The sequence below is a fragment of the Caretta caretta genome, chromosome 7, assembly GCF_965140235.1.
Source record: "Caretta caretta isolate rCarCar2 chromosome 7, rCarCar1.hap1, whole genome shotgun sequence".
NCBI lineage: Eukaryota > Metazoa > Chordata > Testudines > Cheloniidae > Caretta > Caretta caretta.
Genome location: NC_134212.1, coordinates 117,020,082 through 117,047,294, shown reverse-complemented (window position 1 = coordinate 117,047,294; position 27,213 = coordinate 117,020,082). Strand labels below are relative to the sequence as shown.

The 27,213-nt window shown below is 44.3% G+C and overlaps 1 protein-coding gene across 4 annotated transcripts in view; it reads left to right on the top strand.

The window, feature by feature from the left end:
* RBM20 (RNA binding motif protein 20) overlaps positions 1–19,565 on the top strand; it is a 164,594-nt gene extending 145,029 nt beyond the window's left edge. For all 4 annotated transcript variants that reach the window (XM_048856271.2, XM_048856272.2, XM_048856269.2 and 1 more), the window contains 6 exons: positions 268–958; positions 4,304–4,402; positions 7,345–8,008; positions 9,285–9,404; positions 10,516–10,637; positions 15,410–19,565. In XM_048856271.2, coding sequence (XP_048712228.2) covers positions 268–958; positions 4,304–4,402; positions 7,345–8,008; positions 9,285–9,404; positions 10,516–10,637; positions 15,410–15,520 — 1,807 coding nt within the window. In that variant the 3' untranslated portion in view covers positions 15,521–19,565. The remainder of the gene's footprint in view (positions 1–267; positions 959–4,303; positions 4,403–7,344; positions 8,009–9,284; positions 9,405–10,515; positions 10,638–15,409) is intronic.
* The last annotated feature ends 7,648 nt before the right edge of the window (positions 19,566–27,213 follow it).

Below are 27,213 nucleotides of genomic sequence, written 5' to 3'. Positions count from 1 at the left end.
TTCCTCTCATAACAAATTCTATGTGGATTTTTTGAAAACGCTGTGACCGTTCATACAGTCCTAACCAGGCTCCAGCAAATGCAAGGGAGCAATACATGTGCAAATGGGCACGTGTGCAAAATCTGTGGGTGCAGTTTTAAAGGTTTGTTTGATTTGGCCCCAGTGTACAAACCCAGTATTCAGTATGGCTGGATACAAACAGGGTAACGATTCCCTAGATTTCCTCCAGACAGAGATGATTAATTGTGTGCTTTCGTTCTGCTGCAGGTATGGGACTGAGAGGCCCCGATCTCGCAGCCCCATAAGCCGCTCTCTGTCACCAAGGTCCCATACCCCAAGCTTTACTTCCTGCAGCTCACCTCGCAGTCCATTGGGTGCCAGCAGGACAGACTGGGGAAATGGAAGAGAGTCGTGGGATCAGTCCCCTTACTCCCGAAGAGAGGAAGAAAGAGATGCAGCACTCTGGAGAGAGAACGGGGAGGAGAAAAGGGATAGGACTGACACATGGGTTCACGAGAGAAAACACTATATACGGCAGCTGGATAAGCTAGACTTAGATGGACGGATCGAAGGAGCCAGAGGGCACAGAGAAAAGTACTTAAGGGGTGGTTCACCCAATGCCCTTCATGCTTTACCTGGTTATAAGAGCAGGGAAGATGACTATTACAGAAAAGCATATAAGTCAAAATCTGATCGATACCAAAAGCAGCTGCAGGATGCACCCGTGAAGTCTAAAAGAAAAGAAGAGGCCAGGTTAAGAGAGAGCAAACACTCTCACTGTGAGAACCTAGATAAGGAGGAAGCTTTAGAACAAAGGCCCAACAAGGTATTTGAAGGCTGCAGGCAAAAGCAAAGTGATAGATATAAAATCAAGAAAGCGGACAAAGACCCAGTTGAAGATGCTGCCGCTGTGGCTGAAAGCAGTGACGCGAAGGAAGGCAATGCACCTGAGAACGAGGTAACATGGAGCTTCTTTGGTTAGAATAGGGGACACTACTACATTACAACTTTTCATTTTTATGTGAAAAGTTGTAATGCTGGAGTAATGACTTTTCTAACGGGCGCAGAACTACTGTGACTGTTGTGGAACTAGTCCAAATGTGTCCTCTGTTTGCAATGGAACTGCATTGATGCAGTGATGTTTGCAGGTAAAAGGGATGCATACAAAATGTTTTGTTTTGCTCCCCTTTCAGCTCACTAGAAACTTTTTTTCTTTTTTTCTATCGATCTGTGATTTATCGAGCAGTCAGCATGGGAATGACTTTTTACTCTCATGACACCATTTTCGTGGTGTTGTAGGCACAGCAATTGGTAACTTATATTTGTAATTCCCTGCTCTTGACTGTGACAATGAATATTACTAATTTCTCACTCCATGTAATGGCCAGGCAGGGACTCGTTATCCACTCTAGGCCGAAGCAATGAATCGGTATGCACATTACTTCATAGGTTTAAATTCCTTAGCAAATTTCGCTGGTAGGTAAAGTTACAATCTCTGTGGGCTTGATTCTCCGCTTGGATGGAATAGAAAGGAAAAGCTTCAGGGACCCCGTAGCAGCCTCCAAATTCACAGCCCATGCTCCAGGCTGCCCTAACCTATGCCCAGGGCCCTACTAAATTCACTATTCACTTTGGTCAGTTTCGTGGCCACAGGGGTCTTAAAATTGGTCAATTTCACAATTTCAGATCTTTACATCTGAAATTTCAGGTGTTGTAACCGTGGGGGTCCTGATCCAACTGATGATTGTGGGGTGGGGGTCCCCAAAGCTGTTGAAGGGGGGCTGCAAGATTGCAATACTCTGCGCTGCCTTCAGAGCCCAAACCTGGGCAGGAGATGCAGGGGGGAGGGCGGAAGCCCTGGAAGTAGGGTGCCCCTGAGCCACAGCAGGAGCTGCGGGGGAACAGCAGCCCCAAGCCCGCGTGCCCCGAGCCCTGGCAAGAGCTGTGGGGGGTGGCAGTGCAGAGCCCAGCTCTGGGGCTGCTGCAGTGCAGAAGTGAGAGTGTACCACCTTCCCTTCTGCACTGCCTGTGGAGGTGGGTCTGATCTCCGCCCATTAACAACTCTGCAGGGGAAGAGAAAGTTTTGTCCCTCCCCAGCCCAGTTGATTTTGGGGAGATCAGATTTCATCGGGAAGGACTTATTTCACGGCCCATGACATGGTTTTCACAGCCGTGAAATTGGCAGGGCCCCTACATATGTCACTGGCGTAAGATCCTTTACGGAATGTACCCGGCTGGCACAGGAGACAGCCGAGCTGCCACTACCAGATTTCTGCCAGCAGCGCATTCCCCTGCATAGAGGGGATTCTCCAGGGGCTATCTCTGGCTGGTGTAAGGTCACTTTGTGCTGCTTCAGACCAGAAAATCCAGATCATCGGGTTTAATAGAAGTGACAGGTAAACCTGTCCAAGGTGTATTTCAACAGGGGATGGGCTACCTTTCTCATGGCACCAGCCCTCCACAGAACAACCCTTTCATACCGTAGCTCAAGAATTCAGTAGGCAACTTTGTGAGCAAAAGTTTGTTTTCCCTTATTCATGCACCTGGAGACCTCTCTTGGGGAGCAGTTGCACTTTTAGGGGTGCAACGTACACCGAGCCAGTTTTGAACTCTCATTATTAGCACCAAGTGGGGAGAAAAATCCACTTGAACATTCTGTAACTTGCCACATCAACAGAAATGCCATTATGAAGAGCTCCATTGTTCACTCCAGTACCTTGCAGCTTTCTCCCCCAAAAATCACTGACTAAAAGAAGCCTAAGGGAGTTAGGTGCCCACCTCCCATGGGACATCAGTGGGATTTGGGCACATAATTTATTTGAGCTCTTCTGAAAAGTTCCAGCCTTAACTCTTTTTGTTACTTTGACACTAAGTCTGATGACCACATGGTGTATAGTGGTTGGTAACATTACAGCACGGGTGTGTAAGTGTAGTGCTGCACAGAATGGAAACAGGTTATTTAAATACATTTACAGCCAATAGTCTTTAATATGGGTAGGTGGTTGGTGTCTCTCGCTGGGGAGCGTTTACTTGAAGAAGCTGCTGGATATCCTGTTTGTGGTTCCCCCGATGCAATGACTTGAGTTGATCCTGCTGAACTTCAAAATCTGTAGTCAGCTCAGAGCAAGCCTTAGTTGATCTTGCTCTCCTTCCTCATGCAGGGAAAACATGGTGGAAGTCTCCAGGTTTCTGGGTTGTAGCTCAGGAGTCTCTGTAGCAGGCAATGGCTCTGCTACGTCCAATCAATCTGTTTGTCTGCACCAGATTTTTGTCCCCTTTTTCTTTTACTATGTATTTCAGCATGGCTGAATAATACCTCGGAGCAGGGCTCTCTTTAAGGTGTAGCCCTATGGAGCCAGGCACCCTCCTGACTGGCCCTGTGGCACTCCTTTTGTGGCAGTCTGCAGGGACTGCTAACGACAGACGCTTTGATCTAGGCACTTCTGGCTCATGCAGCTGGAGTCTCGGAGGAGTAGAGCGGGAGGAGCCCACATCAAAGCTGTCATTCCTGTGTGTTAGGCATACCTCTGGTCCTGATCCACTGAGCATGTGAGTCGGCTGCAGCTGCTTGGTGTGGATCTTAATCCTTTTGCAGAAGCTGCAGGGGCTCCTACTTTTAACTCTGGAGGTCTTGGGTTCAGTCCCTGGTGACAATCAAGATGATGTGGCTTGATTGTCTTTTTTGTGATCGCTTTGTGCTTCCTTGGAGAGAAGCTGCAATGCTAGTTGCACACATGTACATAGTCATCTTAAACTAACAGAGTTAGCAATAGACCTTCTGAGAATCTTTGGTTAAGGTCACTCATACTGTTAAAGGGACGCCCTCAAGCTTAGAAGACCTCAACTTCCAGCCCATCTAATGTTTTTTTTTAAACACCATATAATGTTGTAGTTTGTTTTTCCAAAATATAAGCCATGCAAGGAACTGCATTCCTGAGCAGTCCTACAAGAACAGATCAATGGGTTGGGGCCCCCTGCTTACACTGCATTCAATCATTATAAACCAGGGTTGGTTGGAAAACCAAAGAAGGAAGATTGGAAATTCATGAATTTCCAATCATTTCCATTTTTTTTTTAATTTCTTTTCTTTTTTTTTACATTTTCTGTCCAGCTTTGCTAGATAGAAGTCTCCAATCTCTGGGTGTTTCCGCAGAATTCACTTGTACAAATTTGATGAATAAGGAATGGGACCGTGTTGAATGCCTTTGCTCACGAAGACTCAGAATAGAACCATAATGGAAATCTCTCTGTTTAGGATTACTGCTGAGTGTCACTACAGATATACATGTTGTATTTGTTTTAGCTTGGTAAAGAGGCGCATATTACAGAGAAGACCTCACCTTCAGTGAATAAACAGGGAAAAGATTCAGCAGATTCTGTGGAAAGCGCAAGAAAAGAGAAGGTAAGCTGTGTGTTAACTGGGTTTAGTCTCTATTATAAAACGAAGCAACACATGAATTTATCAGCAAATTTTGCAGACTGAAATATTACACCCCCGTTGAATGCCATTTCTCAGACACTCTGAGGGGATGTCTAAATTATCTTACCTCGTATTGAACTCTGCTTCTATGGATAGCTTTTGCCTGACAGGGTTCTGAGAGGCTCTTTTTTTAGTTGCTGTATGCCCATATAGATTACTTTTAATTGCTGCTGCCAAGTGCTATGCATGTGAAGGAACGTATGCCTAAAAAGACTACATAACTGTCAAGTGTGTCCAAAAATAGAAGAGGCAGTCATTTTGGAGCTACAGCAAAGGAAGGGACAGGAGATGAAGCCTTTCCAGAATGATGGAGTTAGATGTAGTATAGACAACCTCTTTTTAAATATTTCTCTTTAATTCATAGAATCATAGAATATCAGGGTTGGAAGGGACCTCAGGAGGTCATCTAGTCCAACCCCCTGCTCAAAGCAGGACCAATCCCAACTAAATCATCCCAGCCAAGGCTTTGTCTTTAAATAGGGCTTTAAATAATTTCACTACAAACCTCCTGTTGCAGTAGCACAGAGACTTATCCTTGGCAATTCTCCAGCTTCATACCTTTACAGTTACGAGCTGATGGTCAAATGTGGAAGCTATCAATATCTGTTGCAGTAGAAAATTGATCTCCTGATCCAGAACAGTCTGTCTACCTTAGGACACTGCCAGGCTTCATATGAAATGACCAAAGAGGAGAGAGATACAGATTTTTTATCTCTTATGTACATAAAATGATTCTGAGAGTTGAAATCTAACTTATTCTAAGTATGTATTAAAAGTAAGCAGGCGTTGTAATTAATATGTGCACTTCAGAAAGCCAGTGCTAATGTTTTGGAATGAAGGTCCACTGTCGGATACTGACTTTATAATTAGTACCATCCTGCGATTTTTATCTGGCATTTATCTTAGCGTAACTCTAAAGGCTAATTTCCTTCAAGGTCTAAGCCAGCTTCTTCCAGCCGAGTCTCTGTCAGAGGGTCCATGTGGAAGGAAGTGACTGCAGTAGGTAGCCACAAGTTTCCTGTCTCTGTAGGAGCTTGAGGTAGTGTGCAGCCAGGCCAAAAAATGACTCTGTTGGTTGGGGAGAGGTTGGCCATGGTGATGATGGGGAGTGGACAAATTCAGCACATTCCCCCTGCAGTCTGTGCTGGCAAGGCTCCTATATCCCCAGAGGTGTAGGCAAGTGAATTTCCTCTGGGGTGAAGAAAGATGTATTCAAAGAATTAGGTACAACAGGTTGTGGCTTTCTGGGCAGTTGCGGCACTGCTCACATTGTGGTAATTAACACAAGTCTGAGACGGGGAGATTTCAGCTACCCAGAGAGTTATAAAATATCCCCAAAGAAGTGCAATGCTAGAAGCATTTATATGGGCTATGGTAAAGGGATCTGTGTATATGTAACTGTGGGGGAGCTCTCCTAGTGCTTAAACAAAACTCCTATAGAAAAGCACATGGAGACCCAGAGTTCAGGCATGGAGGACTTTCAGCAAGGATTCACCACAGTCAAGTCCAAAAAGAACAAAGGGAATGAACTTGGGTGGAGGGATAGCTCAGTGGTTTGAGCATTAATCTGCTAAACCTAGGGTTGTGAGTTCAATCCTTGAGGGGGCCATTTAGGGATCTGGGGGGAAAAATTGGGAATTGGCCCTGCTTTGAGCAAGGGGTTGGACTAGATGACCTCCTGAGGTCCCTTCCAACCCTGATACTCTGTGAACTTAATTCTTAAGTACCAACTTCATACAATCCTATAATAATGAAGAAATAATAATAGCTTAATTTCTACTACCTAATAAGGCTAGTTCAGAATACACATACGCTGTCTTCACAATTATACATAAATATAAACAAAAGAAACGAATTAGCTCTGAACAGGTCAGTCCCCACAAACACACAGTGAGAAGTAACTCAGAATTCCAACAGCTTAGGTTGAGTTTACCTGTCTCAGCTGGAGTCTTTGTTCATCGGCTCTGTACAGTCTGTGAGTCAAAAGCTCTGCAACAATATCATCCCTCTGCTTGCTTGTAGAAATCTCCAACTCGAACCCAGGCAGCCTTTCTTCTCCTCTACTGGACTGTGGAATCACTCAGATAGTCAGCTAACTAATTAACCAGCCAATCAGTATTAAGTATATAAAACAATAACCCTGTTACAAGAAAAATACAAAACTTAGACTAGCCAGATATAGGTGACTTTCCCCATCATCCCATTTAAATAAGGAAAAAGTTGCTGAACCAAACTGGTAAAGACAATTGAACTAAAACCATTTGGCTAAAATCAAATCACATTCAAGGTGTGTAACTAAAATGAAAGACATTTGTTTCCCTGCCCAGTTTCCTCTTTTTAAGATTGCCAGGGCTTCCCTGTGTTGGAAAGTTAACAATACCCCTAACCTGCTGTACAGTGCTTCAGAGTTAAGGGAAACAGGCCTGCTTTCTGCTTCCATGGCTAAGCTTCTCCCAACAGGTCACAGGTCCTTTTGTAAAGCAGCTGCCCTGATTACTTGTCCTCAGTGGAGTCTGAGTCCAGCTTCCACACCCATTTCCAGAAACTTCTGGGTGTGGAGTGCTAATTGTGCAACTGCCTAGCAAAAGTGACCCAGACACAACTCACTCACTCCTCTCTCCCGCTTCTCTCTAAAGAAATCTCTCCCTATTAGCACGTGGATTACATATACACCCCCCGACACATACACAGAGTAAATCAAACCTGATACCACAGTGCACAGTTCCTAGGAATTGTGGACATGGTAGGACATGAGGGATGGCCAGTCCAAAGCATCACTTGTGATCACTAGGCCAAAGCCCATTCCCTAATATTGATGATATATAACTGACATCTTTCCCAACCTGTTTCTCCCTTTGCTGCAGGAGCGAGACTGGGAGAGTGGAAGTGAGATGGAAGGCGAGGCCTGGTATCCAGCTAACATGGAAGAACTGGTCACAGTGGACGAAGTGGGAGAAGACGACTTTATTATGGAGCCAGATATAACCGAACTTGAAGAAATTGTTCCAGTTGATCCAAAAGACAAAGCATGCTCAGAAATGCATCAGTATGTAACTAGCACGTTAGAACTGGAAAATGACCACAGCCAGATAAACAGGAGTGAAGGCGAATCTGCCCAGGAAGCTCCAGAAACGAGCTTCAGATCAGCAAAGGAAAGCAGAGCTGCTTCCGGTGGCTGTCCAAAAGATGATGATGATGATGATGCAGTTACCGAAGCATCAAGCCTAAATCTGGACACTGAACAGAAGCCAGATGAATCACAAGAAGACAGAGCTCTTAGGGATTCTAATTATCACAAAAAGGAAGGAAAAATAGAGGAGATCTCTGATATTCACATAAAGCTGGAGGATGGACAGATACTTTCTGATCAAATGAAAGGAGAGACTCTCCAGCTCTCTGGCACTTTTATGGATCATTACAAGCAGATGGGATCACAAGAAACGGAGAATAGAGAAGTCTTGGACATGCTTGTGAAAAACTCCAGTGAAGAAACAACCCGTGGAAGCCAAGAGTGTCAAGAGACGGGGGGTAACTACTTCTGTGTTTTCTTTTCTGCTGGTGGAGAGCTTTTATCTGTGCAAGATGCATTAGATTTTAATCTCCTGCTAATGAGAATAAATGTTGCTAATAGTGTCAAGATTGTCCTAGGAGCAGCTCAGTAAAAGAGCCCGGCTGCCATGAGAGCCATGTTAATCCTTTAAAGGCTTTTAGTCAAATGGTGTAAAGGAAATACGATAAGCAACTTGCAATAGTCAGCTGTAACGGTCACATCTGGGTTCACGTGAGTTGAGCTGAACTCTTGCAGCCCCCTGCTAAGTACTTTGAATTGTCAATGAGAAGAACTACAGTTCCTGCAGGTCAACAAATAACAGAGGGATCTTTTATATATGTCTAGCTCCCACCCATATAAGAAACTCAGGATGGGTGTTTCTTACCCACCGTGCAAAAAGATGAAAATAGTTTGTAGGTTGTTATTTCTCTGTCCTTGTTCATGCAAGCACGTGACTTTGTGTGGGGACTTGGGTGGGTACTAACCAAGTACTGTTATTTCTTATACATTCCCTCGAATATAACCTGATGTGGCAAGGCACATGGTAACACAAAGCCAGAAAATATTTTAAGAGGGTAAGATTAATCATACCTGCCTATTAAAAACTTTTAACTATCAGGAAAAATATCTGAGTAAGGACAGCAGTGTCTGGAAGAACTGCAGAATCCGAATCAAGCCCTTTATTCTTAATCCTGCACCTCTGTTGTAATGCTGCAGTGATCTGGGATCTTGAATGGCTCTGTACTTTATCTATAATATATAAGCAATTCACATGTCTGGAACGGGGAGGAAGGATACCTTTCTTACCAGCCTTAATCCCTCCCAATAAATCAACACAATATTTCCCATGCATTAAGTCTGCTGCCTGCACAGATTTAACATCTACATACAGAATAATAGTGTTTGTCAGTGTCCTGTAATACTGAGGCATGTGTAAAGCATAGCTCCAGTTTTAACACACTCTCTCTAATGAAAGTGGTCAATTTCCAAAATGGAAAAGTTTAAAATATAAACAGAAGAGCAGTAATGAACATGAAATTGTCTCTAGAAGAAAATTTAGTTCATGTGTGGTGTTTTTTATTGGTTAGCTATTGTCAGCTGTACGGTATTAGACATCCAGATTGGGTGGAAATATTCCATTTCCAGGTCATGTTTAACTTCTGGCCTCATTCAGAAAAAGTTTGAAAGGGGATTATAGAAGTTGTCGTACTTCATTAAACTGTTTTCATTCAACTGTTTTATTTCTTTGTTAAGTAAATTCTAGGTACCTGGAAATGAAATCTCCTGAATTATCAGAGGTGAAATCTAAAAGAACCCATTCTTCACCATCCTGGGAACAAGAGGATGTTTTCACTGAACTTAGCATTCCTCTAGGTATGTCTAAACATTTAGGTCTCTCTCTGCAAGAGACACTGTCCATTGCAATACCTTGACTGTACAAAAGGTGTCACTTTAAGGCTACTTACTGTATTTGTTTCTCAAAACGAATGCAAGGAGAATCAAAAGAAACAGTAAATAACACATGGTTAAATGTTGAAAGAACTGAGATTTTTATTCCAGATTATTTATTATTATTCCAGATAAATTGACTATGCATTCGTTAATGACACTGAATAGCTGAAATATCTGCCATTGGATTCCAAGATCTAAAACATAGGGGGACTGACACATTCATAAACAAATTATCTGGGTTTTGGTAGCAGCATTGCTCAGTGCCAAGGAAATCCTGAGGGCAGAGAGATGTCTCAAGTGAGTTCTCTGTATAGTAAGGAGCTTCCAAGCATGTGACGTGAAATATTAGAGTGATTTAGCCCCTGAATGGATTGATTACACTTCACAACCATAGATCATGAACATACAGAATACACAAAAAGAAAAGGTGTACTCGTGGCACCTTAGAGACTAACCAATTTATTTGAGCATAAGCTTTCGTGAGCTACAGCTCACTTCATCGAAAGCTTATGCTCAAATAAATTGGTTAGTCTCTAAGGTGCCACAAGTACTACTTTTCTTTTTGCGAATACAGACTAACACGGCTGTTACTCTGAAACCATACAGAATACACTGTGGTGTGATCTAATATAAGGATATTATTGGCACTTGCTAGGAATGACCTATATAACTCAGTTGTGACTTTTACCCTAAGTAAGTTCTGTGGCTATCCCAACCCTTTGTGCTATACGATCATGTATTCTCAATAAATATACATGCATATATTATCTGAGAATGTATAAATACATATAATACCTAAGAGAATGTATACAGTGTGTATTTGCAGTACACGTTTTAAATTGTCATTTTTCGCCGTCATTCGTCAGTGTTACAGAATTTGATGTCCTTTCATGAGAACTTGAAAGTAGTAGATCTGGGATTAGCCTTTGTATCTTTATCATTTAGCTAAATTATATTTTTTTCTCTTTGAAAGTAAACCTGTTTTTATCAGGCAACATTTGTCATGTTAACGTGATTCAAAATCGTTTGGTAGGTGTGGAATTTGTGGTGCCCAGAACTGGGTTTTACTGCAAGCTTTGTGGACTCTTCTACACGAATGAAGAGACAGCTAAGACGAGCCACTGCAGAAGTACTGTTCACTACAAAAATCTTCAGGTAAAACATGTGTAATTAGTGTTAGTCCTGCTTCTACTAATTAATGGATCAGACTGAGTAAAACTTTCTGGTGCTATAAAACGGACATCCATGGTGCGCACAGAATTCAGTGGCATGGAAATGGACAGTTTAAAATCTTTTAAGCTGACAAATGTATAGAAATGAAATGGTTTGTGCGGTGCTGCTGGCCAACACACTAGCCTATCACCTCTGGATCCCTGTGCTCAAATCATGGCTCACAAATGAAATGAGGTGAGAAGTCCACATCACAAAAATATTAGCACACAATTTGGCCCAGTTGAGTCTCTCCTCTAAGAGTCCCAAAATTAGGGAACAGTAGGGGTGTTTTCAGGTCAGGACTGAAGTACATTGGCAGTTCTTTCTGGAACAGATAGCACAGAGCCTGCCACCATTACTGATTTCTTAATTTCATGGCAGCTAAATTTGTTACTCTTTCAGAATGTGTATAATTTTATTTCTGTGCCAACTTAAGTTTCCATGGTAAGTTTCAACTTGTGGAATTTCAAAGCATTATGTGTATGATACAGAAATGATCTGAGGATGGCTTCATATGCCACTGAAATGCAGCCATCTCTGCTGTGGAACATGGCAGCTGTCCAACAGTGCTGTGCAATGCTACATAACAATTGCTAGAAGGCAATGAAGAAGAATGCCATGTCCTATGTATTTATTTAGATTTACTTTTAAATCCCAACCCATTGCTCTGGGTATTTTTCCAAATATAAAAGCATACAGTAGACAATATCACACTTAGATCATTGGCATATCCAAAAATAAACTAAACCCAACCCTACCTTGGTCACTTTTTAGATATCAACCTGAGAATATCAGCAATCCCTGTTCATAACAGCATCAATATTAACCATACCTTTGTGCATTCTTCACCCCCCCCCCCCCCGCTTGGTGCACCCCCACCCCAAGTACCTGGAAGAAAAGATGGGGCGGTGAGGCTTGTCTGGAACATATTCAGGCCCACCAAGGGGGGTAATCAAGTTCCAGTTTTGAAGATCACTCACAGAAAAGGCCCAGTCTGCTTGTTAAACTGTGATTAGAGAGGGAGGACAGGACGGTCCAGGGGTTAGTGATTAAGGATTGAGGTAAGTGGATATAGAAGAAGAAGGATGGTCTAGGGCACTAGCATACCTGCTTTGGTACCAACTTCCTGTGTGACCTTGGGCAAGTCACTTAGCCTTTCTGTGTCTCAGTTCCCCAACTGAAGATAATAGCATAGTGTGTACACTGCTCCCCCTCACATTAAACACATTAAAGATTACAGTGATGGGGGCTGAATAAGTAAATAAAGCAGATAGATTGTACTTTAGATTAGATTAGTTGTTCTCAAACTGTGGGTCAGGACCGCAAAGTGGGTTGCGAGCCTGTTTTAATGGGGTCACCAGGGCCAGCATGAGACTTGCTGGGGGCCAGGGATGAAGCCCAAGCCCCACCACCTGGGGCCAAAGCCGAAGCCCGAGGGCTTCGGCGTTGGGCAGCAGGGCTCACGCTTCAGCTTCAGTCCTGGGTGGTGGGGCTCAGATGACAGGCCTCCCCGTCCTTGGGCTTCTCTTGGGTCCCTCTGCCAGGCTCAGGAGGGCTCAGGCTTCGGTCCCCTCTCCTGGGGTCGTGTAGTAATTTCTGTGGTCAGAAGGGGGTCCACATGCGATGAAGTTTGAAAACCGCTGAATTAGATTAATGCCACACAGTTTTCGAAGCCACTTTCATTCTGGTTTACATATAAATGTCGAGAGGTTTTATGGAATCCATTGTAATGCCTGACTGCCTTCTGTACAGGTTTTGTAGTGAATTTCTATTTAAACCAAAAAAGTATCTTCTCCCTCTTGCTGCAGTTCTGTGATAAATAGCAGCTGGGGTTTTAGATTGAGATTTTCAAAGCTGAGAAGGGCTTTATGTGTATGAGGCGGTATTGAAATCAGCAAGGGGGTGTGGCAAAACCCAGAGTCAGCTTTGAAAATTTCAACCATCGTTGGGTAGGCATTAGTTTAAAAAAATCAGCATTGGGTTATATGTTCCATCTATGTGTGCTAGTAATTAAATGTAGTTTATGGTTTTAAAGATAAATTAAACCGACCTTAATGAATTCCATGTCCGTCCAAAGGCTGTTGTAGTATTTACTCTTGCCTGCAGCCATGTGGAATTTTGTCCAGTTAGATCAAGACAGAGTGTTGTGTGCGGCGTTTCCCCAGGCCACACCTCTCTATTCAAAATTACAGCAGTGGCAATCATCATGGTATACAATCTAAGAGCAGCTCGAACGATCTTGGCAGGCCAAGTTTGGGGTTTAAAAATGGACCAGCCACTGCCCCTTCCCCTCAAAAAAAAAAAAAAGTAGGGGGAAGGTTGCCTCTGGAAGCTGAAGAATAGTTTTGAGTCACCTCCTGCTAAGCTGCACACATGAAACATAAAGAGTTTTTTTTGCCCTTTCTCTAGAAAATGAAGGCCACATGGTCAGTACTGGGTTTACAATAGGGCCGGGCCCATGCTCAGAAGAGGCCCCGTCGCCTGGACTGTGGGCACTCCACAAGGCCCCGCCCCCACTTGGCCTCTTCGCCCTGAATCTCCACCCCCAATCACTCCTCTGCTCCCCTTCCCCCTCCCCCGCTCGCTCCTCTCCACCTTCTCCATGCCTCACCCCTCTCCACACACCCCCATGTGAGCGGCAGGCAGGGAAGAGGCCAAGCAGGGGTGGGACCTCGGAGCAGAGCATGGGTGGAGTGCAGGGGCGGGCGCCAGGGCCCACAAAAAGTTAATCCGGCCCTGCACATTGTGAGTTTGTGCGGTGTACTGTATAGATCAGGGTTGGGCAAACTACAGCCCGTGAGCCGGATTCGGCCCCTCAGGGCTTTGGATCCGACCCGCAGGATTGCCCCCCATGGTGCTGCAGGCCCTGCGCTGCTCTCAGAAGCAGCCGGCACCACGTCCCTGGGGCCCCGCGGGGTGCAGAGGGCTCTGCATGTTGCCCTTGCCTCCAGGCACCGCCCCCTGCAGCTCCCATTGGCCGGGAACGGGGAATCATGGCCAATGGGAGCTTCGGGGGAGGTACCTGGAGGCATGGCAAGGGTAGCGCACGAAGCCCTGTGCCCCCACTCCCCCAGGGGCCGCGCAGGGAAGTGGTGCCGGCCGCTTCCCGGAGCGGCACTGCATGGGAGCCCGAACCCCTCCTGCATCCCACCCCCCAACTCCCTGCCCTGAGCCCCCTGTTGCACCCTGCACCCCTCCTGCACCCCATTCCCTGCCCTGAGCTTCCTCCCGCAGTCTGCACCCCTGCCCTGAGCTCCCTTCTACACTCCGCACCCCTCCTGCACCCCAACCCTATTCCCTGAGCCCCCTCATACACCCCGAACCCCTCCTCTGCCCCAATCCCTTGCCCTGAGCCCATTCCCGCACACCGCACCCCAACCCCCTGCCCCGGCCCTGCATACAATTTCCCCACCCAGATGTGGCCCTCGGCCCAAAAAGTTCGCCTACCCCTGGTATAGATAGTGCAACACACAAGCACCACCGAAAGGAGAGACACAGAGCTGATGATAATGTGCGTGCTGCAGAGATGCCATGAGGATTCTGTTTCCCCCCCTGGAGCTGTGTTTTTAAATGACCAGTCCTGGACCAGAGCAGTTGTTCGTAGCTAGAGATGTATGTGATTTCTCATCACAGCTGTACATATTCATTAGCACCGTCAGACTATGTTTCAAAAGTTTGAGTAATTGGCATTTGCGTGGCCAGGCTTCACAGAGCGGAACATTTTTCCATTTGTTGGATTTATGGTCTCTAATAACACTCAGATCAGTTACTCATGCACACAAGTGTGATTTTATATATAGACATAAATCTTTAATAAGACTCCATCTGTGTGATTATAGAGATATCTCCCATGATTCTGACCAAATTTACTTGTGATGAGGAATTTTTGTTCCCTTCTGCCCCTCATGCCATTCACCTTGGTTGAATCTGAGTATAAAATTTGTGCATGCCACTCTCATGCCCATGTCATTCCACCTTCCATTTTGTGTGCACCTCTGCCACCCAAAGGTATTGCCAGCAGCTTTACTGGCTGCTAATAGATTTTGGGATCGCACTATACAGTTGATATTTAGGGCACTTGAACACCATCATAATAAAACAACTCCGTACAGGCAAATACTCCAGCCAGATTGTTAAATTCTATCAGTGATGATTGTTGGCTTCACTTTTCCTTCCACTTAAAATACATAGATTTATATACATCAAAAGGTATGTATCTAAGTCAGATGCTTTGCAAATGTAATGTATGTTTTAAATCATATCTCAGGAACGGCGTCTGCTCTCAATCACACCACTTCGATACCGGTGTAATTCTGTTCACTTCTGTGGCATTACTGCTGATTTACCCCAATGTGAGATCAGAATCGAGCAATCAGCTTCTATTTGCCAGGAGAAAAGATCTAGTAGATTGAGCATGGGACTGGAAGCCAGGATATCCTGAACTGTAGTCCTCCTGGGTCTGCCACTGACTTCCTGGGTGGCATTGAGCAAGTCACTTAACCTCCCTGGCCTTGTCAGCATTAAGGGAATTTGCTGTAGGGGATCTACATTAATACAGATACACCAGTTTACATTTCCTTAGTGTAGACAGACTGTCTGTGGGTTCTACCTCCCAGGGTTGTTGAGGGCTAGTGACTGCTTTGAAGCTATAAAGCACTCTGTGCTGAGTATTATCAACCTTGCTAATGCCAACTCTGGTTTTCCTTTGGTCACAGAAGTATCTATCCCAACTTGCAGAAGAGAGTCTGAAAATGAACAAAGAAGACAGCACTCTGCCACAGGACGATGCCGGGATTGTTCCCCACTTTGAGAAGAAAAAGCTATGATGTCACTGAACTAGAAGAGTTGTAAATGAGTGAATGCTGACATTTCATTGTTGATCTACATGATGTGGTGATCAGTTTGCACTGTGCAGGAGGAAGGAAAGCACAATAAACAGCATGTTCCATGCATCTATACCCAGGGGTCATTAAAAACCATAATGCCTGAATAGTTTCCCATGGGGAAGCCGTGCTGGCGTATCTGCAGCTATTCTTTCTCAGACTCTGTGTGTTGGGAGCGGCTTCCTATACTAACTCAGAATTCTCAGGGGTTCGCAGATGCCACACAGTAGGTCGGGCTGACTATTTAGAAGAATTTAGCATCCTCCAGTGGAAATGATCTGAAAGGAGATGTCCAGAATTAAGCTTTTAACATTAATATATTTTAAGTCACTTCACTCATTAGTATAGTGAACAATAGGCCTTGTTTAAGAGACCTAAAGCCATTGTGCTACTACTAACTGTTAAATGGCATAAGGTAAACCCCAGTGGCAACAGGCTATGTGCACCGAGAGCTTGGTGATGATGATCATCATCGTTTTTTAATTTTCGAGGGTTGTCCGTGTACTCGATGTTGTACAAAGATAGAAGAAGTCACAGTCCCTATCTCTAGGAGCATACAATTGAAATCCAATACAGGCAGAACAGTTCAGGCTAAAAGTTAATTGCTTCCATTCTTCAGTGCTTTATATCCTGTGAGCTGGATTCTCTTTGGTCGTTTCTGTGTTTGGAAATATTCCTTGGGAAAATTCTAAAAGTGTGTCCACTTTGTGTCTTAGATTAAATTCACACAACAAGCTTTATAACTGCTACACGTTTAGTTTATGTAACTTGTAGAATTCTTTATCCATTCTCATGGGGGGGGGGGTTAAAACATGTTTTTCTAATCTTGGCAATCTTGAATTTCCTGGTCTTTATGGAAATAAGCCAGACTCTTAATGTTGTTTTAACAGGTTTTGTATTCATTCCCCTGAATTTTTATGGCTAGTGTAACAACTGTTCACAGAATGCTGCAGTGAGAACACAGGATGCACCAGCCACTATAAATATTATTATATGGCATTGTTTATACTCAGAGTTGTTGCTTAATGTAATGCAAGGTCCCATTGAAATGCACTATTTAGATTTCTGGTTAATTTCAATGGGCTTTGTGTAGCAAAAGTGAATATGTACTAAAACTGCTGCCAGATTTGATCCTGGGATTATGCTTTTACAAAATGCACCGCAAACCATGTCTCCAGGCAAGTGGTAGGAAAATTTTTGAAATTCAGATGAAAAATGGAGAATGGGAGAATTTGCAGATTTCCCCCCCCCACCACCATACTTTGCCCAGCTCTGATGTTGACCATATTAAGGGCCACTGAAACCTCTGGCATTAGATGTTTTACGTAATGCAATAGGACTTTGTGTACAGTAAATAATTTCCCCCCAGAATGGCTTATCCATCACAGAGAGCAACATTAATATTAATAACATTAATAGCAAAATAATGCAAAATGGCCAATCTGCCAAAACTGCTCCCTCCAAAAAAGCTGTTCCATATCACCTGCAGCAGCAGCCATATTCTTCTTTCTCTGAAAATTGTTTCTGCTCAGTATCCTATATCTCCTGGCTGCATTTTGTTGTTTGGCAAGTTCCCTTTCAATTAGATGGTGCAGGCATTCCATTTATGTCAATCAGAGTTGAGTGCAAGCTGCAAATCTTGGATTCATTTTTCTCCAAAGTTCAGGGATTCTGTGGATTCCAGGTTTGGGCTTGGTGCATCAGAGAGAAAGAAAGGAAGAGACAATATTTAGGCATAAATCTAAGCTTCACCAGATTTCAGGTGTGACAGGACTTGGGCCCATCTTTTATTTAAAACCTGGCTTTTATTCCTCACTTAATTGAAACAAAAAAATCTTGAAAAGCAAATTCTTCTTGCTACAAGATTTCTTATTACATTTTGATGAGATTTGTTGGGCAAAAATATTATTGCAAGGTGTAAAATCATGAAAAAGGAAGTAAATATTCTGTAGTTACTGTCCAAGGCATAGTGGTTAGGGCAGTGATGCATAGACTGAATGTGAAGAATTACTCTCGTTGCCTTATACGATGTGGGGGGTGGGCAGAAATCACCCCAGATGCAAGCAACTGATTTTTATATCCCAGACTCTTCCTGACCTGGTGCACTCACCAGAGTGGTGGTAGATTTTTAGATCACATAGTTCCGCTAAAAGTGGATGGGAGGTAGGATTGATAGTGCCCCAAATCCCCACGCCTCTAGCAACTTACCTCCAGCCAAACTCCAGTATAAAGAGGAGTATTATTATTTATTATTCATTTGTATTGCAGTATCACCGACAGGCTCCAGCCCCATTGTTCAAAGCACTGTAACAAAAACTTTCCCAAACCCCAAAGAGCTTACAATCAAAGTTCAAGGTGAGAAACAAAGGTGGATGCAAACAAATGGGGGAAGTAGAAGGTGACAGCGAAACCATTCTGGTCAGAAGAAGTAGAACTACTAAAACTAGCTTCTGTGTTTGCCCATGGGCTCATTGTCAGACTTATATGAGCGATTCAGCTTATTACCCCCCAAATATTAAACGCTAAGGCCCAGATTCACTCCTGTGTTGCACCCCATATATATTTCACCTTGTACTTCCAGGGCTAGTTGCATCAGCAGTGCAGGATCCGTCTGAGTCGTGGGTTGGTAGTGGTATCCTGCAGCCACCACCCCAGAGATCTTGCCTGAGGAAGAGTGCTTCAGTTTCCAGCCAGGGCTCCAAAGGCTGGGGGCTTGACGGGCAGCCCAAGAGCCATGCTGAGTCAGCACAACTCTCAGCCAGGATCTCCTTGCCTGTGCTGGCTGGTCCTAATCCCCCCTGAAAAATGGGGGGCACCCTTTCCATGTGGAGTTTCCTCCTCTGATAGCCTGCAAATCTGGGTTCCACTGGCAGAACCCAAGGGGTTATTCTGGCCTAATTACTGTATTTGGGGTGCAGGGCCAAATGTTTAGAGCCTCCAGAAAGGCATTCACGATGCTTGCACATCAAATTCAGGCATTTTCAGAGGGGATTTGAAAATCAGGCCCCTAAGGACTAACTACTGACAAAAGAGCACATGAATGTGGCCAAAAAGAGAGCTGTAGTCCTGAGAATTTTATTTTATTCTGCAAAATCCCTACATTCAAAAGCAGTTGAAAAGAACCTCCAAGTCTTAGCATTCAGTCTAACAGTCTGTGCAATCAACTTTCAGCCCAACACATTTGGGCTATATAATGTCTTTCCATCAAAACAGCCCATAGCAGCAGTGCTGGCAGGCATTTAACTCCAAGACATCACTCTAATACCTATTCTGCTGAGAGGCAACACACCTGTACAAGTAGCTATTTGCCTCTTTCAGCTGCTGTAAAATGTGTTGTTTCTCTTTTGACTTGCTATATTTAAAATCTAAGTTGTAGTATTTTTCTAGTCAGCATAGTTCTTCAACAATTTACATTTCTGATTAATATATGGATAGCGCCAGACAGTCTCAAGTCGAGCCAAAAATTATTTATTATTATTTAAAGAAGAGCTTCCATGATATTTATGAATCATTTCAACATGTCTCAACCAAAGATTTCACAAAGGCTGCAGCCTTTCTGAACAGTGAACATGTTTTATATCTGCTGATCTCAAATAGTCTTTAATGTCACAGTGCAACTTGCTTTCTTCAAGGTAAAAATTAAAAAAAAAAAAATCTAAACATTAGCCCCATAAGACTTAACACATTTTAATATTGGCTTGAACACTAACTTAGTGTCAGGCTGGTTATATTCAGGGTTTTTCTATTCTCTATTAAGGCTGTGATTTGTTTAATTATACTTGAACTGGACCAGACATACTATTTATTGAGCTTATAGAATCTTGTTAATTTAAGTTTTGCCTTGTAAACAATGGGAATTTGTTAGAACTTGTTGAGTTATGTAGGTGGTGTCACCAGTATTAACTGATCTGTGCAACTGATTGCAAAGTGTTTCAGATTGTGTTTCTTAAAAAGGATTTTAATAAAGAGAATTTTAGAGCATAAATAATGGTTAGTAGTTGTGCCAATGTTTTCACAATAACTTGTAGGGAGATTGGCGCCTCTCAGAATTTGGTTCTTTGTAATTATGATTGAAGCCGTTCCTTACCCATCTACTGCCCCTCCATCTCTCTTCCTACACTTCACCTCCACCCTTACTGAGTGAGCTATCTACAGCTGTTGCCTTTTGAATGCCCCTCTTCCACCTCCATCCTGGATTCTCTTCCACACTTTTTGAAACTGTTCTGATCTCTTTCTAGCCAACTTGCAAGGCATCTACTCCACCTACATCCTTCTTGTCCCATCTGCTGTGTTGATTACACTTGCCTGCTTGATATCTCCTTCCTCAGCTTTCATGACATGGTCTTCTCCCTGGCTCTCCTGCTGTGTCTCTTTGGTTGATCATACTCCCCTCTCCCATTTTCCCTATTGGTTCCACAAGGCTCTATCCTAAATCCCATGGTCCCACCCTCTTCTCTCACGAAACCCGCTCTCTGAGTAACCTCACCCACCAGAAATGGGATCCACATGGAAAAATGCTCAATGAAGACTCATAGTTAGTTTAAGGGTAAGTAACCATTCTTTACTATTATCACTATAAATAGTTAAAGAAAGCTGTAAGGACAAAAGCAGTGGGGAAATCTATAAGACTTTCTGTGCTGTTGAAAGAATTGACTTGGAAAAAACAGGACAAAGGGGTGGGCTAGGAAGAAGACAAAAAGAGGGAAGCTAAGATGAGACAGGTTTGCCCCCTGCTGTACAGTAAATTATTACACAAAGTTGTGATTGCAGATTCTGTATGATTGGGGTGATGGTGGCAAAAGTTGACGACGTACAGAGCATACAGCTTGCCTTTTTGAAATACAAACTCACTTTGTGTAGCAGCCAGATTTCTTGTGGATATGTCCGGAATACCCCATTGTCTTGGTTCCGGAGTAGCTTTGTAGAACATAAGTACACCTTAAAAGGCATGCTGTGTAAATCCTTTGGAACTATATATCATGACATCATAAACGTGTATAATACCAATATTACTGAATAGACACAGTACCTCAAGGATGCTCTTCATTGTGTCATTCAGGAGTATGGAGGTTCAGGCTGAGAAATCAGCCGGGTGTGGCTTTGTGGGTTAAGTATTTCTCTCTGTGTATGTATAAGTATATGCATAAGTTTTATAGCTGCTTGTAAACCATGGCTGCATTCACACAAAAGCTACAGGTTTCAGAGTAGCAGCCGTGTTAGTCTGTATTCGCAAAAAGAAAAGGAGTACTTGTGGCACCTTAGAGACTAACCAATTTATTTGAGCATAAGCTTTCGTGAGCTACAGCTCACTTCATCGGATGCAAAACCTACAGTCGTCATTATGGATTGACCCAAGGTTCTTCAAGACCAAAATCACAGGCCTCTACCAACTGAGCTAAAATACATTTTCTTTAGCTCAGAGCTAGTAGGTGTTACAGTCATTGGGGCATGCTACAAGAGGGGGGCATGCTCAAATGCCCTGGCCCAGTGTATTATCCTTTGGGATCCTCTTATACAAAATGCACGGCATAGGTGTGGCATATTTCCAAGTACTTCAATCAGCCCCAGGAACCAGAGCAGTCTGCAATGCCACGAGTCACATACTGATAAAGTCTTAGTTTAAACCTTGTGTATATTAGTATTTGTTTAGGAAAATTCCCATCAGTGATAAGAATGGCGGGAGCCATAAAGTCGGCAGGGTGCAGGCATTCTCGTGCTGTCTACAGCTGCTCTCAGTGGAACTAGATGACATAGTGGTCAGAAAATGTCTGACCACTTGCCCACAACTAATAGTTGGCCACTATTGCTGGGAGTGGTGGAGCTGCAATAGTGTAGTGCAGCCCTAAGAGGTGAAAAAAAATCTCAGACGAAATCCTAGCCCTATAGAAGTGAACGGCAAAGCATCCATTCACGTCTGTCGGGCCAGGATTTGCCCCCTCTTCTTTAAATGGGTGATCTTATCCACTGGGCATGGCATAAGCTGCATGACTTCAGTGGTGCTATGCTGATTCACACCAGTAGGGATCTGACTCCTAGCCATTATGAAACATTTTACATTAGCTGGCACCCTAAAATACTCATAGGTTATGAAACTTAACCCAAGAGAGGTAGCTTCCCCCACCATTCTCCCTGTCTGTCTTCCTCCTCCTCCTCTGCTTTCTCCCCTATAAATGGCTCACTAAGGAGTGGAATTGCATTATCAGAGTATGTGGGTGATTAGGAGGGGAAAGGAGCTGAGCTGAACTGGACAAACAAGGCCCTGTACACAGTATAAAGAGGCTCATGTTCGAGCTTGTCTGCACACAGAAGTGCTCTAGTTTAATGTAGGGTGTGATTTGTAGTGAATTACACTGATGCAAAAAGCTGTATGGACACTATTATTGCAGCTTAAACCAGGTTTATTTTGGTTGTCCTTAAATCCATTAGGAACAAGTTTTAGCCAACCTGAAATAAGCGACTTTTAACTGAAATAAGAGTTTCATGATAGGGATATAGGACTGGAAAGGACCTCCTGGGTCACTGAGTCCAGTCCACTGCTGTCACAGGCAACCCCGACATATATTCCCATTCATAAATTTATCAAGGTCTGTGTTAAAACCAGTTAGGAGTCTTGCCTCCACTACTCCTATCCAGAGGCTGTTCCAGACTCTCATTCCTCTGATGGCTAGCAACCTTCCTCTAAATTCCAGCCTAAATTTATTCATGGCTAGTTTTTACCCACCTGTTTACACCCATTTAACTAAATTGGTTTAACTAAACTTCTGCAAACTTGTATGTAGACATGGCTGTAGTGAGCACATTCAGAAGCTTTTCATGCATGCGGGATCTCTACAAAGCTCATCTCATTAAACCTTTAAATAATTGCCAGGAGCATTCCGGGGCCAGTTTTCCTTTAGATGGGATTGTAGTAACAACAGCATGACCTTTAATTGGTAAGGTGCTTATCTAACTGATTTACTCCCAAAGCCTTGGAGACCTTGATTCCTAATTAGAAGAGCTCTCCCCTTCTTTCCTCCGACTTGTTTTAACACATCTCTCTTTTGTTCCACCATCTGCAAACAGTGCCTGTGTGTCTTTAGAGGGCACAGGAAGCATGCTTTGTTTACAGCTTTCTTCTTGGCTGGGTGGTGTTTGGACTGCTCCAGTTTATCTTTGGCAGATAGCAACACCCTGATGGCAGCAAACTTTCACCTTGAACCATGGGGTGTTGCAAAACGGTGCTCTGCACACCTGTGACGGGAAATAAGGAAACCAGATAATTGCTGAAACGTTCAAATCAGCCTCCCCCAAGCTGTAGATGGAATATTCACTAGATACTCTCAGCCCCAGGAACCAGCCCCTCTGGGCATGTTGGCAGGTCAGCGTGGGTGGGTGGAAAACACGCACTGCCTTGTGGATAAGGAGAGGGCGTTTAGTCTTCGAGGGCTTGCCAGTCTACTGCCTCTCACCAGGACTCAATTCACTCTCTCTGTTGGAAAAGAAAGAAACGTGCACTGGCTGAGTTTCTAACCTCTGAATCTGCCTGGTCTCCCTCTGGCCCCCAGTTCTGTACCCATAGATACACTGCATAGTGTAGGGTTACCATACGTCCGTATTTTCCCAGACATGTCCGGCTTTTTGGTTCTTAAATCGCCATCCAGGAGGAATTTTTAAATATCTAAAAATGTCCGGGATTTTGCCATTATTATTTTTCCCCAAAGAAGAGTTGATCGTTCAAGAAAGAGAGTGAATGTTGATCATTTGAGAAAGAAAATGAATGTTGATCACGCGAGAGAGTGCCACTTTTTCCCCCTGGCTCCCAGTGCTTGCACCATGAAACAGCTGTTTCGCACGGCTGGGAGGGAGGGGGAGGAGGGGGAACGCGGCGTGCTCACGGGAGGAGGCGGGGCCAGGGCAGGGATTTGGGGAAGGGGTCCAATGGGGCAGAGAGGGGGCAGAGTTGGGGTGGGGACGTCGGGGAAGAGACTGGAATGGGGATGGGGCCAGGGGCGGGGGGGCATGAGCAAATCCTCCCTCCCCCACCCCCCCGTGGAGTGTCCTCTTTTTTTAAATGTTCAAATATGGTAACCCAAGCATAGTGCCAAACTCATTGGACTGGACTGTGGCTGCTGTTGTCTGGCTGCACAAGGAGAGGGCACCAGGAACTGGTGTCTGTGCTTTCTGACCGCAGAAGGAGTGGGGTAACCAGAAGGAAACCTCATCCCAAAGCAGGCATGGCTGGAGGTAGAGAGGGAATTAGACATGTATAAGAGAAAGTACATGGAACATAGGATGAAAAACAGCAAACAAAACGCAGGCCTATCTTCCAGTTTAAGGAGATCGGCACTGTCTTGAACAGGCAATTCCAATGTCTATTTCCAGCTACTCACATCAGTCAGAGAAGTAGAGATGGGAAATATTAACTAATTATCCAGTTCATGGTTTGGGCCCCTGGGAGAGGATATACTGGATATTAAGCTGGCCACAGATCAGTGATGAAGCCAAGGGCCACAGAGGCCTGTCCTTCTTTCCTGTCCCTTTGCTCCCCAAAATAAGGTGTTTAAAGACTTTATTTAGTCCTGACTTTTACTTTGGTGTTTCTGATTTTCAGAAGAGCTAGTGGGCACACCCATTCATGTGCAGTACCTCATCTCCAGCCCTTCACCACATGCTCCTGCTTTCAGTAGGAATCTTCCAACTTTCCCCACCACTTGCACCTGGTTGCACTCACCTAACTGAGGAAAGCAGCAGTGGTGGATTGAGAAGCCTGCAAGTGACTTGCACTGAAACAAGTGAGGAGGTGAAGCTGTACTTTGTCTCCGTGGCTTTATTTGGCCCGTTGACAGCACAATCCAGATTTGCCAGGCAAAGAGTTAAAGTCTAATCTGAGTGCCTTGAGAAGAGCTGCTGCTGTGATCAGCACAGAAAAGTGCATTCTGGGAGCACAAGAAGTCTGAAAGTGATCTGCAGGGCACTTATTAAGGGCCATTTTCCATACATGAGCAGACACATCTGATGTTTCCGCTGCTGTCTATACTTACACTGTTCATGCTGCATCCTCTTCCTTCCAGTGCTGAAGGGCCTCTGATTTGTGAGCTGCTTCTGCTCAAACATCTGAATTTCAGCTGTTGAAGCCTATAGCGGCAAAACCTATTCAGGGCCTGATCCAAAGCCCAAGGAAATCCATGGAAAGACTCATGTTAAATTCAATGGGCTTTGGATCAGGCCCTTATAACCTGCCCTCTCCCCCCCACACCACACCCCCCCAAAAAAATTTAAGCTCCTGTTCAAAATGTCACCAAATCTTACCAACATCTGTTGGAAAGGAGAGTCCTGAGCTTTGCCAGGACATGATGAATGAAGTGGGAATAGAAGAACTTTGCACACTGAGCAAAGAAAAAAAAAAGTGACAGAAAAAAGCAGTGAACATATGAAAACATCATCCAGATAATAGTCCACCATAGCTACTACTTCACCTTACTCTAAGGCTATGTCTACGTTGGATATGTATCTACACCCTGGCTTGCGTGTATGTGGGTATATGCTAGCCCAAGCCCATTTCCAAGAATCCACATTGTTCCACACACACCATCTCCTGTAAAGCCGCAGCTAGGATTTCTGGGGCGCACCCCAGGGCTCTTAGTGCCTGACCAACTGGAGCCACTCCAGGAATTGGTTCCATCCTGGTGTATGCTGGGAGAACTTGTCTCTCCTCCCCAAACACTTGGGTGGAAGTGGTTTTAGCCCACCAACACATTTAGCTCAAGCAAAGGTTACTTACTTCCTTGCTCTGCAGGCCGTGGTCAACCACAGAGGCTTGTTAATGAATATTTAATGTCAGATTTACAGGAGAGGTGCATGACACCAGGATGTTGAGGAGAGCTTGTGTTTTCCTGGTGAGACAAGCCAGGGACATTATTCCCTGCTAATAACAGTGTTATCAAGGGGTGTTGGTGTATCGTGTTATTTTGGGGGTCTTTGCCTATCTTCTCCTGCCATAGCTCATGAAAGCAGAAGATCCAGGTACAGGCAATTGTGGGAATGGCAGTGGAGGACTATCTAGACCCTAAACCCGGCCCCCAGGCCCTTACTGCTCTACACTGTGGGCCAGCGGGTGGGGGGGGAGAGGGGGTCACAGCTCAACCTACACTCTGCCACGTGCCCCAGATGAGCACACCTGCTTAGGTTCAATACATGTATCTAAGGGCTTTGAGGATGGCTGATGGGGGAGGTTGGGAACAAAAGCTTAGCACAGCATGCAGCAAGCCTGCGGTGTAGACATAACCTAAGGGCGAAATGATGCAAGCAGACGCAGCTCTTTCAAGCTTACACCAGCGCTGATTTTGGGCCTGTATATCTTCAACAGAGGCTACCTTGAAACAAAAACGAATCTCAAATACAAAAGACAGGGCAGTGTAGTCAGATTTGCCATGTAGTCAGACTCATTCAATAACCTTATAAGAGCTCTTGGAACTTTTGAATCCCTTCCTTCCTACGGGAGATTTCCTACTATTTAGGATGAGTGCCCCTGAAGAACATTGAGTTACTGTAACCAAAAGACAGTCCCTCCCAGCAGGGTGTGTGGGATGTTAAGACTCCAGGCCTTTATACTTTAAAGATTAGCACTGAAATGTGAGGCCATAATAGGCTTCTAATATAATCTCCTCCCATAGCTTTCAGCATGTCACTCCTGTCTAGAATGCCCTGTATAGAGCAGCTGCCATTGTTATGTAAGGATGTGAGTACAGCTGCAAAGATCAAAGGCCACCCTCAAGCATTTAAAAATGAGTCAGGCCCCCCCAAATCATAAGATTGGCTTAAAAATCATGAGATTTTTTAAAAATTAACAAATGTGGGGTTCTTTTTACTGGCCTTCCAATTTTGGAGCCCTCAGCATGCATGTTTGCATGTTTTCATCCACAACCTTGAGGGCTCGGAATTTACTTTGCTTTTAAATGAAAGCCGAGGTTCTCTTGCACTCTCTTGATTCAAGAAGCTGGAGTTTAAGAAATACACTAAAAATCACGAGAGTTGTCAACACTACAAAGATCGTCTTCTATTTTGGAAGGTGGGAGCTCTGGACTGCAGGGAGCTTCAGGCTGCTGTCTGTCGCAGCTTCAGGGGTAACTGCACCTGTATTCTCTCTCCCGTGCCCAGTCAGGTCTCAGATCTCCAGTTGTCACCTGTCTCTGGGTCGGGACCTGTCTCCCATTCCCTTCAGACCAGGGGGTTTAAGTCTGCAGAGCCCCCAACATGTACTGTAGTATCCCCAGCAAGCCAGTTGAAGGCCATGGGTCAGTTCCAACTCATCCTTGTATACAAAAGCCTTTTCTTTGTTTCCTAGCCTTCGAAACCCCAGCCTGACCCGATATGTTCTCCCGTTGGCATCGGTAATCCAGCTACTCGAGAGGTGGCAGCTAGGTTGACAGAAGAATTCTTCCATCAACCTGGCACTGTCTACACGAGGAGTTAGGTCTGTGTAGCTACTTCTCTCAGAGGGTGTGGATTTTTCACATCCCCGAGACACATAGCTATACCAATGTAAGTTCCTAGAGTAGACCAGCTCATAATGTTTAAATACAAATAATATAGTTGTTCAGTACGAGGGCTTGGGGCCTAAATAAGGAGACCAACTCCTCCCTGCCTGCCTTCTACAT